Source organism: Salmo salar, chromosome ssa12, assembly GCF_905237065.1.
Source record: "Salmo salar chromosome ssa12, Ssal_v3.1, whole genome shotgun sequence".
Taxonomy (NCBI): Eukaryota; Metazoa; Chordata; class Actinopteri; order Salmoniformes; family Salmonidae; genus Salmo; species Salmo salar.
In genome coordinates, this window is record NC_059453.1 from 85,623,768 (window position 1) to 85,640,492 (window position 16,725).

Genomic DNA, 16,725 nt, shown 5'->3' on the forward strand with positions numbered 1-16,725 from the left:
GGTATGAGGGCCCGACGTCCACAGGTGGGGGTTGTGCTTACAGCCCAACACCGTGCAGGACGTTTGGCATTTGCCAGAGAACACCAAGATTGGCAAATTCGCCACTGGCGCCCTGTGCTCTTCACAGATGAAAGCAGGTTCACACTGAGCACATGTGACAGACGTGACAGAGTCTGGAGACGCCGTGGAAAACGTTCTGCTGCCTGCAACATCCTCCAGCATGACCGGTTTGGTGGTGGGTCAGTCATGGTGTGGGGTGGCATTTCTTTGGGGGGCCGCACAGCCCTCCATGTGCTCACCAGAGGTAGCCTGACTGCCATTAGGTACCGAGATGAGATCCTCAGACCCCTTGTGAGACCATATGCTGGTGCGGTTGGCCCTGGGTTCCTCCTAATGTAAGACAATGCTATACCTCATGTGGCTGGAGTGTGTCAGCAGTTCCTGCAAGAGGAAGGCATTGATGTTTGGACTGGCCCGCCCGTTCCCCAGACCTGAATCCAATTGAGCACATCTGGGACATCATGTCTCGCTCCATCCACCAACGCCACGTTGCACCAGAGACTGTCCAGGAGTTGGCGGATGCTTTAGTCCAGGTCTGGGAGGAGATCCCTCAGGAGACCATCCGCCACCTCATCAGGAGCATGCCCAGGCATTGTAGGGAGGTCATACAGGCACGTGGAGGCCACACACACTACTGAGCCTCATTTTGACTTGTTTTAAGGACATTACATCAAAGTTGGATCAGCCTGTAGTGTAGTTTTCCACTTTCATTTTGAGTGTGACTCCAAATCCAGACCTCCATGGGTTGATAAATTGGATTTCCATTGATTATTTTTGTGTGATTTTGTTGTCAGCACATTCAACTATGTAAAGAAAAAATGTCATTCATTCAGATCTAGGATGTGTTATTTTAGTGTTCCCTTTATTTTTTTGAGCAGTGTACATTATGGCCATTCTCTTGCATTTCAAAGGTGATAATACAAAAAATTGCGTTTTTTTCTTTGCATTGTCTTTTACCAGATGTGTTATATATTCTCCTACATTAATTTCACATTTCCACAGACTTCAAAGTGTTTCATTTCACATGGTTACTTCAAGTCCTGAGCTACAGGCAGTATGTCATTTTAGGTGAAAAAAAAAAAAAGGGGGGTGGATACTTAAGAGTTAATAAAACCAAAGCACTTGCAGTAATCTTCAGTACACTGGTGAAAAAGGTTAAGTATCAGTTAAATCTGGTGATTCTGTCCATTTACTTTGACAAAGAAAGGCCCTATAGGCTGACTTACCCTCCTTTCACAGCGTATAAAGTGGCGCAGGTCTCCATATTTCATATAGGGCAGCACCACCAGGGGGAGCCCCTCCTGGGGCAGAATAATGCCCAGCAGGGACAGAACGTTGGTGTGGTGGAACTCCTTCATCAGGATGCCCTCTCTCAGGAACTGCTCCACCTCCTCCAGGGCTGTGATCCCTGAGAGTGAGAAAGAGCGAGAGATTGCGAGAGAGAGCGCGAGAGAGAGCGCGAGAGAGAGCACGAGAGCATTGTTCTACATGAAACTAGCAGGATATACACTCAGCAAATGACTAGCATAGTTGTTTATCACAAGAGGGCTCAAAATGTAAATAATCAACTTACTGTTCAATGCTTTAACAGCACAGTGGATTAACTGTTCTTGGTTCTTGTTGTCTGTTAGGTAGCCATGGTACACAGTCCCAAAATTACCTGAATAACAACAAAATTACATCAGTGTTTTTTGGGGATATTGCTCTAGTCTAGTTACATACTTGTAAATGAAAAAAATATGAGCATGTGATTGAGTGGAAATAGAAATGGATGGACTCTAATGAATTGAAGCTGACTACCAGAAATATGTTTCTTCTCTCAGTATCTAAGGAGGTCCTGATTAGTTTGGCATGACAATGACAATAGGAGTCGGCAAGACAGCACCAACAAATCTGGGACCGGTCTATCCATACCTTTACCAATGATCTGGTTGTGGTGAATGTTGACCGTGTCGGCTGGGATCAGGACGTCTCTGACCTCCTCCAGGAGCTCAGGTTTCAGGGTGTCCAATGAGATCAGAGGCACGGCCAAGGGGTCAAAGGTGGCAGTGTAGACCAGGCCATGGAAGGTTATCCCTCCTGAGCCTGTCGTCTGGCTCGGCTGGTAGGACAGGTCTGGAGAACAGAGGAAACATTGATGAATGAATATGAATAACAAGATTGATGAATCATAATCAATGATCACAATAAGGGTCTCACCTCGTCTGTAGTCACCTGTGGGGGATAGGTCAGGGTTGCTGCTTATTCTTCTGCGGGCGGACATCCTTGCTAAACGAGTCTCTACATTGACTGAAATTTCTAAATCAACACAATTAATAACATTGTCATATACAGAACCAGTCAAAAGTTTGAACACAGAACACACATGGGTAAAGCGGCATTTGAAAATTCGTCATTGGCGTTGATTGGTTAGAGATGATCCAATCGCTTATGAATTTGTTTTGTACAACACCCCTCATTTTGACTTCCCCAGAAACAACTTCAACGATGGGAGGCTCAGACTGAAGTATGTAGTGAACATAGACCAGCGGAAGAATTCAGTTTGAGTCATCAGGCAAATAGTGTATAGATCCAGTAATATACAGTACCAGTCAAAAGTTTGGACACACCTACTCATTCCAGGGTTTTTCTTTATTGTTAAAAAGTGTTAAACAAATCTAAATATATTTTAGATTTTAGACTCTTCAAAGTAGCTACATTTTGCCTTAATGACAGCTTTGCACACTCTTGGCATTCTCTCAACCAGCTTCATTAGGTACTGTAGTCACCTGGAAGGCATTTCAATGAACAGGTGTGCCTTATTAAAAATACATTTGTGAAATGTCTTTCCTTCCTAATGCATTTGAGCCAATCAGTTGTGTTGTGACAATGTAGGGGTGGTATACAGAAGATAGCCCTATTTGGTAAAAGACCAAGTCCATTATTATGGCAAGAACAGCTCAAATAAGCAAAGAGAAACGACAGTCCATCATTACTTTAAGACATGAAGGTCAGTCAATCTGAAAAATGTCAGTGCAGTCGCAAAAACCAGCAAGCGCTATGATGAAACTGGCTCTCATGAGGACCGCCACAGGAAAGGAATACCCAGCCACAGAAATTGCAGCCCAAATAAATGCTTCACAGTGTTCCAGTAAGAGACAAATCTCAACATCAACTCTTCAGAGGAGACTGGGTGACTCTGGCCTTCATGGTCGAATTGCTGCAAAGAAACCACTAATAAAGGAGAGGCTTGCTTGGTCCAAGAAACCGGAGCAATGGACATTAAACCGGTGGAAATCTGTCCTTTGGTCTGAAGAGTCCAAATTTGAGATTTTTGGTTCCAACTGTCGTGTCTTTGTGAGACACAGAGTAGGTGAACGGATGATCTCCACATGTGTGGTTCCCACCGTGAAGCATGGAGGAGGGGGTGTGATGGTGCTATGCTGGTGACAGTGTCTGTGATTTATTTATAATTCAAGTCACAATTAACCAGCATGGCTGCCACAGCATTGTGCAGTAGTATGCCATCCCGTCTGGTTTGCGCTTAGTGGGACTATCATTTGTTTTCAATAGGAAAATGACCCAACACACCTCCAGGCTGTGTAAGGGCTATTTGAACAAGAACGAGAGTGATGGAGTGCTGCATCAGATGACCTGGCCTCCACAATCACCTGGCCTCAACCCAATTGAGATGGTTTGGGATGAATTGGACCGCAGAGTGAAGGAAAAGCAGCCAACAAGTGCTCAACATATGTAGGAACTCCTTCAAGACCTATGGAAAGCATTCCAGGTGAAGCTGGTTGAGACAATTCCAAGAGTGTGCAAAGATGTCATCAAGGCAAAGGGTGGCTACATTGAAGAATATAAAAAATAAAATATATTTTGATTTGTTTAACACTTTTTTGGTTACTACATGATTCCATATGTGTTCTTTCATAGTTTTGATGTCTTCACTATTATTCTACAATGTAGAAAATAGTAAAAATAAAGAAAAACCCTTAACCTAGTAGGTGTGTCCAAACTTTTGACTGGTACTGTACATACTTAAATCAAAGCAAACAACTTTAGATACCTAGTAGATGTGAGCAAATTGAAGATAACATACTACAAGAGTACAAATGTATGATGTTAATATGAGCCATTTGCTACAGCAGGAAAAATATTCTGCAGCAACAGGACATTTATATTGTTATGTGGATTATAACTCATGGAATATTTTTATAGGTTGATACACTTTTCTCAAATCTGAAATTTCAAAGTGGAAATTACAAACTTCAGAAGCCTATTTAAACCTCAAATACACTACAAGTTTAAACTGTCCTACATTGCAGGAAAGTTACCCTGAAACAGGGTTATAAAATTAAGCTCCAATAACGGTACTGGTAGATGAAAGCGAATCCCACGCAATCCCACGGTAATCTCATGGTAGCAAATCCTACGGACAGTAACGGTTCTCACCTTTCTTTTTCCTCCTCACATGTTTCATGGTGATGAAAGCCAGGGCAGCGCCAATGCACAATGCAGCAAAGATCCCCATCACCACACCCACTGTGTTGACAGTGTTGCTGAAGAAGACCACAGTGCCCACCTCATAGGCATGCCCATTCACAGACACCTGGGACAGAAACCAGGATATCACTCAGACCTTTGGATCGTTTTTATATCACTTTACTTTAGTACCAGTTTACTCATGGATTGATGGCTTGCTTTTAACTTGGGATAGGCGTGCCGCTAGCGCCCCACCTCGACTACATACAGTGAAATTGCAGAGCGCGAAATTCAAAATACAAAATTCGTAATATTAAACATTCATGAAAATACAAGTGTCTTACATTGTTTAAAAGCTTAACTTCTTGATAATCCAGCCGCTTTGTCAGATTTCAAAAAGGCTTTATCTGAGGACAGCGCCCCGCATACAAAAGCATTACATACATTTTCCAATCAAGCAGAGGCATCAAGAAAGTCAGAAATAGCGATAAAATAAATCACTTACCTTTGAAGATCTTCCTCTGGTTGCAATCACAAGGGTCCCAGCTACATAACAAATGGTCCTTTTGTTCGATAAAGTCCTTCTTTATATCCCAAAAAAGTCTGTTTAGTTGGCGTGCTTGACTCAGTAATCCACCGGTTTCCCTTGTTCAAAATGCACACAAATGAATCCCGAAAGTTACCAATAAACTTTGTCCAAACAAGTAAAACAACGTTTCTAATCAATCCTCAGGTACCCTAATATGTCAATAAACGAAATCATTTAAGACGGAGAATAGTATGTTCATTACCGGAGATAAATAACGAAGTGGGCGCCCTCACCGACACGCAGCACAACACTACAGCCAAAATGGGAGCCACTTAGAAAAACTACAAATTCTAGCTCATTTTTCAAAAAACAAGCCTGAAACTCTTTCTAAAGACTGTTGACATCTACTGGAAACCCTAGGATTCTGGGAGGTATTCTATTCATATTCCCACAGACAGCCATTATAATGAGTGGTGAGCTCAACAACAAAAAAATTCCCGGATGGATTCTCCTCGGGCTTTCGCCTGCTATATCAGTTCTGTTATACTCACAGACATTATTTTAACAGTTTTGGAAACTTTAGAGTGTTTTCTATCCAATACTACCAATTAAATGCATATCCTAGCTTCTGGGCCTGAGTAACAGGCAGTTTACTTTGGGCACCTCATTCATCCAAACTTCTAAATACTGCCCCCTATCCATAAGAAGGTTGTGGGTCAATTCCATTTCAATTCAGTCAAAGTAAACTGAAATTCTAATTCCAATTCATTTAAATGGAATTGACCCAAAACCTGTTTTCTTTCTGACAGCTGTTACTAATGGCCTAGTTTAGTTTACTATAGAGGAGGCATGATAATGGTTAAATAAGGGTTAAGTTCAATTAGGTTAACCATTACAGTAAGTAGAGTAGCTCACCCTGACAGGTGACCCTTCACTGGGGATGATGAGATTCTTGGGGATCCTGCAGGTCAGTTCGTTGTCCAGTACCTGGACACCACAGTCCACACCTCCAATGCTCATTGTAATCTCCATACAGGGACTCACCATACTCAGCTTGTTGTGCTGCAGAACATGGCAGAGCAAGACTCATTGGCTCATTGTGGTACTTATTGGAGTCTTGTTATTATTTACTACAGGGGCCAAAACGGGTTAGTTGTAAGCTGGTTGTAATGATGTAATTTCCACCAATCAGCTTTGTCTGCTGGGACCTAAGAAATTAAGAAATCAACTACTTACACTACTGGTACAACAACAGTCATGGTCAGATTTACACAGCAATCAATTGTTCATTTGTAGAATAGAGTTACTGTACTTGTTTGACTGACTACGTAGCTGTGTGTATGATTGTGAACGTACATGCAGGGAAACCTCAGTCTGTCCAGGGTTCAGGCGGAGTACGTTGCCTTCGTACTCAAAGGGGGTGATGCTGGCGTCTGGTTGGTATTCGAAGCGCTTCACCACAAGTTTGTTGGCCCCGTCCATGTTGATAGTGATGATGCCCTTGTCGGTCTCATTCCTGGGGAAAACAGGGGCGAAGCACTCCATACGTGTGGGGGTTGCTGTGCCATTGCAGACCTGGGTTACATTGAAAGTGTCAATAACAGTATTCTGGGGATAATTTAATCACATTTCATAGATTTTACCCCCATCTTAGGTTTATGAGGCCCAGAGTTGTTAACCCTAGAGGATAACTTACACGCTGCAGAAGCATCTGTGAGGGGTTGTGGGATTTGTAGCGGATCACAGTGTTGTACGCAGAGTCCAGATTACTGCCTTTTATGATGATTTTGGATCCACTTAATCACACAATTCAACAAATAAAAACAAACAAATACAGACTTGGTGTTAGAGGTCACTTTTGCTGAGTGTACATTGAGGGGAAACCAGCACTATTTGCAGTTTAATCTTTATTATTTTTCAAATAGTTGTGGCAGTTGCTGAAATGAGATCCACAAATGGACACACAACAGGTCTCAGCATGTCTATTTCTGTTGGCCAAATCTTCACTTAGATTTACCTAATTGTCTCAAGAGAGGTTGAACATTTCCTGCACAGCATGTTTTCCCTCAGCTAAAAGTGTAGGCACTGCACTGAATGCACTTGCCTTATTACTGGCTGCTCTGTCATTGTTTCTAACACTATGCCTGCAATCAACTCTCTTTTCAACTGTTTTCTACAGTTCTATAAAGCAGCGCATTTGTCAGTCAGCTATGCCCTGAAGCACCCAGATGATGCCAGCTGGCCAGTGAGTATAGTATGGCCTAATCTCTCATGGACAGATTCGAGAAGTGACAACATTGTGAGAATTTTACTTCTGGGTAACAAAGATTAAGTATGGCCTACCTTCTGAAGCTGCAGACTGGCTGTATCACAGTGATCACAGGGTTCTTCTTGTAGTGAAACATCTTGGTAGTAGCCACTTGGGATTTGTCAATGAAAACCCTGACAGGCACCTTCTTCACCACTGCCAACCCTTTGGACAGGCAGACTATGGAGGACATGGTCCCAGTACCCTCAGTGACACTGGCAGAGAGAGCGTAACAAATGGGACAAAAACATAATATTATGAACACTAATATACCGTAGATACAGACAGACACATACTAAGAAAGAGACACATTATTTAGTTCCAATGAGAGACCTGGAGAGAGCAAATTACACAGCAGAAACCAATGAAAACAGAGAGGTGGATTCCCATAATTACCTCTTGATGGGGCAGTCCTGGTTTCCTATAGACACAGTCTTTATCATTCCAGCATTCAAGTGAGGCCCTGTCACTGTGACCAAGGTTCCCCCTATTTGAGGCCCGTAGTCAGGAGTGATTTCTGTGATACTTGGCTCCTGGATAGAAAAGTAGACATTGGGATGAATTAAATATATATACAGTTAATTCGGAAAGTATTCAGACCCCTTGACTTTTTCCACATTTTGTTACGTTACAGCCTTATTCTAAAATTGATCAAATTGTTTTTTTCCTCATCAATCTACACACAATACCCCAAATGAACAGGTTTTTATATTTTTGGGTAAATTTATAAAAGTACAAAACTGAAATATCACATTTACATAAGTATTCAGACCCTTTACTCAGTACTTTCTTGAAGCACCTTTGGAAGCGATTACAGCCTCGAGTCTTCTTGGGTATGATGCTACAAGCTTGGCACACCTGTATTTGTAGAGTTTCTCCCATTCTTCTCTGTAGATCCTCTCAAGCCTCTGTCAGGTTGGATGGGGAGCATTGCTGCACAGCTATTTTCAGGTCCCTCCAGAGATGTTCGATCGGGTTCAAGTCTGGGCTCTGGTTGGGCCACTCAAGGACATTCAGAGACTTGTCCCGAAGCCACTCCTGCGTTGTCTTGGCTGTGTGCTTAGGGTCGTTGTCCAGTTGGAAGGTGAACCTTCACCCCAATCTGAGGTCCTGAGCGCTTTGGAGCAGGTTTTCATCAAGGATCTCTCTGTACTTTCCCTTGACCCTGAATAGTATCCCAGTCCCTGCCGCTGAAAAACATCCCCACAGCATGATGCTACCACCACCATGCCTTCACCGTAGGGATGGTGCCAGGTTTCCTCCAGACGTGACGCTTGGCATTCAGGCCAAAGGGTTCAATCTTGGTTTCATCAGACCAGAGAATCTTGTTTCTCATGGTCTGCGAGTCTTTAGGTGCCTTTTGGCAAACTCCAAGCGAGCTGTCATGTGCCTTTTACTGAGGAGTGGCTTCTGTCTGGCCACTACCATAAAGGCCTGATTGGTGGAGTGCTGCAGAGATGGTTGTCCTTCTGGAAGTTTCTCCAATCTCCACAGAGGAACTCTAGATCTCCTTCAGAGTGACCATCAGGTTCTTGGTCACCTCCCTGACCAAGGCTCTTCTCCCCCGATTGCTCAGTTTGGCCGGGCGGCCAGCTCTAGGAAGAGTCTTGGTGGTTCCAAACTTCTTCCATTTAAGAATGATGGAGGCCACTGTGTTCTTGGGGACCTTCAATGCTGCAGAAATATTTTGTTACCCTTCCCCAGATCTGTGCCTCGACACAAACCTGTCTCTGAGCTCTATGGACAATTCCTTCAACCTCATGGTTTTTGCTTTGACATGCACTGTCAACTGTGGGACCTTATATTGACAGGTGTGTGCCTTTCCAAATCATGTCCAATCAATTGAGTTTACCACAGGTGGACTCCAATCAATGTTGAGTCTCATAGCAAAGGATTTGAATACTTATGTAAATAAGGTATTTCTGTTTTTCATTTTTAATACATTTGCAAAACATTCTAAAAACCTGTTTTCACTTTGTCATTATGGGGTATTGTGTGTAGATTGATGACAACTATTTTTTATTTAATCCATTTTAGAATAAGGCTGTAACATAACAAAACGTGGAAAAAGTCAAGGGGTCTGACTACTTTCCGAATGCAATGTATAAACCTGTGTGGAAGCGCAGATTTATACAGTGCATCTCTGGGACCCTCAGGATGACAAATCAGAGCAAGATTACTACATTATTTATCTTCAGAGGTGAATGTATCAAACCAGTTGCGGTGATAAAAGTATTTTGTTGTTGTGCACTCTCCTCAAACAATAGCATGGATTTTTTTCACTGTAATAGCTACTGTAAATTGGACAGTGCAATTAGATTAAAAATAATTTAAGCTTTCTGCCCATATAAGACATGTCTATGTCCTGGGAAATGTTCTTGTTACTTACAACGTCATGCTAATCACATTAGCGCACGTTAGCTCAACTGTCCCGGAGGAGGGACACCGATCCCGTAGAATTGAATGTTCTTTTATCTGTTTTTCTATCTGTTTTTATTGCTATCTTAAGTTACCTGGGGTGGCAGAGAGTTACATGTACTATTTTTTTTTATTTAACCTTTATTTAACTCATGGCTTTATTTAATAATGTGTGTTTCCCAGCCTCTGTTCTGGAACTGGAGACTGTGAAGAGACCTCTGGCTGCATGTCTTGTGTGGTACTGATGAGTGTCCTAACTGTGTGCCAACTGCTTGAACAGACAGTTCAGTACCTTTAACACATCAACACCTCACACAAAGACCAGTAGTGATGCCATCAATCTCTCCTCAACTTTGAGCCAGGAGAGTTCGACATGCATACCACTGACATTCACATCTAAGTGAAATATGTGCTGTTCTGGACCAACTGCAATTTTACATTTACATTTACGTCATTTAGCAGACGCTCTTATCCAGAGCGACTTACAGTAGTGAATGCATACATTTCATTTCATGCATTTTTTTTTGGACTGGCCCCCCGTAGGAATCGAACCCACAACCCTGGCGTTGCACACACCATGCTGGCGTTGGCGTTGCAAACACCATGCTGTACCAACTGAGCCACAGGGAAGGCCATTTTCCTATGTCCTTCTTTGATGCACGTGACCACACAACTGGGCAGTAGTCCATGTGTGACAAAACGAGGGCCTGTAGGACCTGCCTGGTTGATTTAGTTGTCAAGAAAGCAGAGCATTGCCTTATCATGGACAGACCTCTCCCATTTTAGCAACCATTGAATCTATATGTTTTGACCATGACATCTTGCTTTCTAGGGTTACACCCAGCAGTTTAATCTACTCAACTTGCTCAATCCCCACATTATTCAATACTAGATCTAGATGAGATTTAGGTTTGAGTGAGTGATTTGTCCCAAAGACGATGCTTTTAGCTTTTGAGATATTTACCACCAGCCTATTGCTAGATAGTTATTCTAAAACTGACTGAAGTTCTATGTTAAGGGTGTCAGTTATTTCTGGATTTACATCCTCTGCCTTATCATGGATTGATAATGGGTTATCATGGATTGAGAGTTAATAGAACACAGAGGGTTTTATTTAATGGAAGCCTCTCTAATGCAAATTCAGTTTTTACTGTGTCAACAATAAAATAAATGTAATCCTCCTCACCACAAAAGTGAACCCTATCATTTGGGCCTGGCCTTCAACTGAGTAGCGTCCCTCCACCTTCCCCTCATGCACTGCCACAGTGATGTTGAGATCCTGGGATGGACCCGGAACCTTAGGGTGAATGCTACACACCAGCCTAGGAAGGGTCAGCGAGAAAGATCAGTGATGCCTTTAGCCTCAGCATAAAATTGTTTCACAGAGCTGATTTGGGTTGAGTTTATATGTCTCTATGCATTCTGTCTGTCTGTGTGTGTTACTCACTGTGTACTATTGCTCTTCTCTGACAGCACAGTGCAGGGAGTCTCTCCCACTCGCACCAGGTGGGTCTCCTCGCTGATGATGGCTGGTCGTAGAGGAGACTGTAACTCCCAGCCACACAGCCTCAGCTCTGTCTCACCATCAGGGGGAGCCGTCTTTGGGGAAAACTGGATCCCCAATACAATACCATCAGAAAGACTCCTCAAATGCTTAACTACAGTGCCTTCAGAAAGTATTCATACCCTTGACTTAATACACATTTTGTTGTGTTACAGCCTGAATTCAAAATGGATTAAATGTACAATTGTCTTCTCACCCATCATCTACACACAATACCCCATAATGGCAAAGTTAAAACATGTTTTTAGAAATGTTTGCATTTATTGAACATGGAATACAGAAATATCTATTTTAACTAAGTATTCACACCCTTTAGTCAATACATGTTAGAATCACCTTTAGCAGTGATTACACCAGTGAGCCTTTCTGGGTAAGTCTCTCAAGCCGTCATTTTGAAGTGACTCAAATCCTATTGATTTGCATATCTGATTTGAATCTGTTCTTTTTCCTGCACCCTGAACAGCCAAAAAGCACATGGAATAAGATATTTCAAGCCACATTTCAAACCACCTTCGTAGGTGGTTTACATAAATTAAGACACAAATCTGATTCCTGGCTATGTTTCTTGTGTCTGAACATTCAAATCTGATTTATTTGCCCTCAAGTGAGATTTAGACTGTTATTCAGCAGATCGCGTTGCTTGCTAGCTACTCTGTTGCTAGTTTGACAACAACATGTGGTAGCTAACTAGCTTGTTAATTGTTTACAAACAAACGAGTGAATGTGCTAGAAAGCTAAACAGCTACCTAGCTAGCTAGTTGGCTGCTGTGGCTAGCCAGAAAGGACTTGTTTTGAAAGTTGGATCATGTTATCCTTTAAGGCTTTAAAAGTGTTCTTTCTGAAGGCAGATTTTGAACATTCAAAGCAACTGAGAAATGACCATAGCAGGCAATGTTGTCACCTTAGCATGCTACCTAACTTCTGAGTGATAGGAAGCACAAGCACTACCACCAATCAGCCTACACAACTGCATACACACACGTCATTACTATGGCAACTAGTGTAGTCTTGTGTGCAAATGACTGCTGTCTGAACACACACAAATCTGATTTGGTCACTTTTAACTTGGTGTTTGAACAGTCAGTAGTCCAAAACAGGTTTGAAAAACAAAACTGATTTGAGCATTAAGGCCTGCAGTGTGAACAGGGCTTAAGAACTTTGCAAACCTGGATTGTACCATATTTACACATTATAATTAAAAATATTCTTCAAGCTCTGTCAAGTTGGTTGTTGATCATTGCTAGACAGCCATTTTCAAGACAATTTAAGTCAAAACAATAACTAGGCCACTCAGGAACATTCAATGTCGTCTTGGTAAGCAACTCCAGTGTATACAGTATTTGGCTATTTATCTCCCAGTGTCTGTTGGAAAGCAGACTGTAGCAGGTTTCCTGTAGGATTTTGCCTGTACTTAGCTCTATTCTGTTTCTTTTTATCCTAACAACTCCCTAGTCTTTGCAGATGACAAGCATAGCCATAACATATTGCAGCCACCACCATGCTTGAAAATATGAAGGGTGGTACTCGGTGATGTGTTGTGTTGGATTTGCCCCAAAAATAACACTTTGTATTCAGGAAATAAAGTTCATTTCTATGCTACATTCTTTGCAGTTTTACTTTTGTGCCTTATTGCAAACAGGATGCATGTTTTGTAAAAAAATGTATTCTGTACAGGCTTCCTTCTTTTCACTCTGTCATTTAGGTTAGTATTGTGGAGTAACTACAATGTTGTTGATATATCCTCAGTTTTCTCCTATCACAGCCATTAAACTCTGTAACTGTTTTAAAGTCACCATTGGCCTCATGGTGAAATCCCTGTGTGGTTTCCTTCCTCTCCGGCAACTGAGTTAGGAAGGACTCCTGTATCTTTGTAGTGACTGTGTGTATTGATATACAATGCAAAGCGTAATTAATAACTTCACTATGGTCAAAGGGATATTCAATCTTTACTTCTTCTTTTTTTTACCCATAAACAGGTGCCCTTTTTGCGAGGCATTGGAAAACCTCCCTGGTATTTGAATCTGTGTTTGAAATTCACTGATTGACTGAGGGACCTTACAGATACTGTAATTATATGAGTTATATGTGTGCGGTACAGAGATGCGGTAATCATTAAAAAATCCTGATAAACACTTTTATTGCTCACAAAGTGAGCCTATGCAACTTATTGTGACTTGTTAAGCAAATTATCACTCCTGAACATATTTAGGCTTGCCATAACAAAGGGATTGAATACTTATTGATTTCAGCTGTTCGTGTCACTAATTTGTAAACATTTATAAAAATATAATTCCACTTTGACATTATGGGGTATTGTGTGTAGGCCAATTACACAAAACTTCAGGCTGTAACACAACAAAATGTGGAAAAAAGTCAAGACGTGTAAATACTTTCTAAAGGCACTGTTTCAATATCCTATTGATAATGTCTTGGTTTCTTCAACCTATGTGTTTGGTGGTCCTGGTTCGGACATTTATGATCAGATGAAAAGACAAGACCCTCCATCTACTGAGTCATCTTCTCTTCCACTCCCTACTTCAGCCCCCAGCAGTCTTACCTTTGTGATGACGGGAGGACAGGACTCACTCTTCCACTGTATGAGGCACTCCTCCTGCCTGGAGCACACCCCCGAACACCAGCCACACCCTATGAACCTGGGCGCCATCAGACACGTGGAGCAGGTCAGAAAGTGTTTACATCCTGGTCCTTTAGGAGACACACTGAACATCTGGCACAGAGAAAGAGAAAAGAGAGAGCGCAAAAGAGAAAAGAGAGAAAGACAAAGACAGAGACAGAGAGCGAGAGAGAGAGAACGAGAGAGAGAAAAGAAAGAGTCACACTGCCAAAATAAGTCACAAGTAAAAAACAAGTGAATACCAGTAAGTATTTATGATTGAATTGAAAAGGCACCTTATTTCCAACCACAAAGAGCAAGGACTCGTTAGATTGCACAGCAGCTTTCCTGGACACCTCAGTGTCCTCTCCCAGAGAATAGTTGGCAAAGATGATGGGATTTGACCTCCTCAGGATGAGCTACAACAGTCAAAGTCACTACAGTTATATCATTAAGTCATGGCAGACCTATGAAAGGAATGGACTTGTGATATGTTCTACTTAGGTTGGTTACAATGCTGAGAGAGCTAATGATTGCCGTTGGAGAACACTGATTATATAATGTTTACACTTGAGAAACGACAGTCATGCATATGGTAAAACTTTGAAATATAACTCCATCTACCCCCACTTTCACTGTCTGCATTCATGAAGTAGACTGTAATTTCATATTCTCCCACCAGATGTCTCAGTGAGTGTACTGTACTGTACCACACACACACACACACCTGCAACAGCCTGCCGTCCTTGGTGCCAATGTGTGCCACAGTGTTGTTCCCGATGATGGTGACCAGTACTGAGGTGAGCAGGATGTTGTTCATGTACCTGTTGAAGAGGTCCAACCTGTAGTATGGCTTAGACACCAGGGTGGACTTGGCCATGCATGTAACGTTGTTGTCGGAGCTCTGCAGACACACATAGAGATTACTCATACTGACTGACTATTCAAACATGACTGGTCATTTCACACCTTTTCCATTTTCCTTTTTACATGAGGGTTATTACGTTGGTGAATCCTATGGTTTATTTTACTTTACATAGAGTGAGCTCCAAAATTATTGGGACAGTGACAATTTATTTGTTGTTTTGGCACTGTACTCCAGAAATTTTGATTTGAAACAATACAATGACTATGATGTTAAAGTGTAGACTGTCAGCTTTAATTTGAGGGTATTATCATCCAGAAATTACAGCACTTTTTGTACATAGTCTCCCCCATTTTAGTGGATCTAAAGTACTGGGACAAATCCACTTATATGTGTATTAAAGTAGTACAAAGTTAAGCATGAGGTCCCATATTCATAGCATGCAATGACTACATCAGGCTTGTGACTCTACAAATTGGTTGGATGCATTTGCTGATTGTTTTGGTTGTTTTTCTGATTATTTTGTGCCCCACCACCACACACACCCCACCACCACACACACCCCACCACCACACACACCCCACCACCACACCACCACACACACCCCACCACCACACACACCCCACCACCACACACACCCCACCACCACACCACCACACACACCCCACCACCACACACACCCCACCACCACAGACACCCCACCACCACACACACCCCACCACCACACACACCCCACCACCACACACACCCCACCACCACACACACCCCACCACCACACCACCACACACACCCCACCACCACACACACCCCACCACCACACACCCCACCACCACACCACCACCACACACCCCACCACCACACACACCCCACCACCACACACACCCCACCACCACACCACCACCACACACCCCACCACCACACACACCCCACCACCACACACACCCCACCACCACACCACCACCACACACCCCACCACCACACACACCCCACCACCACACACACCCCACCACCACACACACCCCACCACCACACCACCACCACACACCCCACCACCACACACACCCCACCACCACACACACCCCACCACCACACACACCCCACCACCACACCACCACCACACACCCCACCACCACACACACCCCACCACCACACACACCCCACCACCACACCACCACCACACACCCCACCACCACACCACCACACACACCCCACCACCACACACACCCCACCACCACACCACCACACACACCCCACCACCACACACACCCCACCACCACACCACCACACCACCACACACACCCCACCACCACACCACCACACACACCCCACCACCACACCACCACACACACCCCACAACCACACCACCACACCACCACACACACCCCACCACCCCACCACCACACACACCCCACCACCACACACACCCCACCACACACACCCCACCACCACACCACAACACACACCCCACCACCACACACACCCCACCACACACACCCCACCACCACACCACCACACACACCCCACCACCACACACACCCCACCACCACACCACCACACACACACACCCCACCACCACACACACCCCACCACCACACCACCACACACACCCCACCACCACACACACCCCACCACCCCCACACACCACACACACCCCACCACCACACACACACCACCACACACACCCCACCACCACACCACCACACACACCCCACCACCCCCACACACACCCCACCACCACACACACCCCACCACCACACCACCACACACACCCCACCACCACACCACCACACACACCCCACCACCACACACACCCCACCACCACACCACCACACACACCCCACCACCACACACACCCCACCACCACACACACACCCCACCACCACACACACCACACCACCAC

At 43.8% G+C, this 16,725-nt stretch overlaps 1 protein-coding gene across 2 annotated transcripts in view; it reads right to left on the reverse strand.

Moving 5' to 3' along the window:
- The window catches only part of LOC106566066 (macrophage-stimulating protein receptor), a 35,160-nt gene that overhangs the window by 5,286 nt on the left and 13,149 nt on the right, over positions 1-16,725 (reverse strand). For both annotated transcript variants that reach the window (XM_045691879.1, XM_045691878.1), the window contains exons 3-17: positions 14,688-14,864; positions 14,257-14,379; positions 13,904-14,074; positions 11,230-11,393; positions 10,969-11,104; positions 7,761-7,897; positions 7,400-7,579; positions 6,753-6,852; positions 6,413-6,631; positions 5,972-6,118; positions 4,498-4,654; positions 2,260-2,358; positions 1,975-2,175; positions 1,634-1,720; positions 1,287-1,468 (exon numbers count right to left, since the gene is read on the reverse strand). In XM_045691879.1, coding sequence (XP_045547835.1) covers positions 1,287-1,468; positions 1,634-1,720; positions 1,975-2,175; positions 2,260-2,358; positions 4,498-4,654; positions 5,972-6,118; positions 6,413-6,631; positions 6,753-6,852; positions 7,400-7,579; positions 7,761-7,897; positions 10,969-11,104; positions 11,230-11,393; positions 13,904-14,074; positions 14,257-14,379; positions 14,688-14,864 — 2,280 coding nt within the window. The remainder of the gene's footprint in view (positions 1-1,286; positions 1,469-1,633; positions 1,721-1,974; positions 2,176-2,259; positions 2,359-4,497; positions 4,655-5,971; positions 6,119-6,412; positions 6,632-6,752; positions 6,853-7,399; positions 7,580-7,760; positions 7,898-10,968; positions 11,105-11,229; positions 11,394-13,903; positions 14,075-14,256; positions 14,380-14,687; positions 14,865-16,725) is intronic.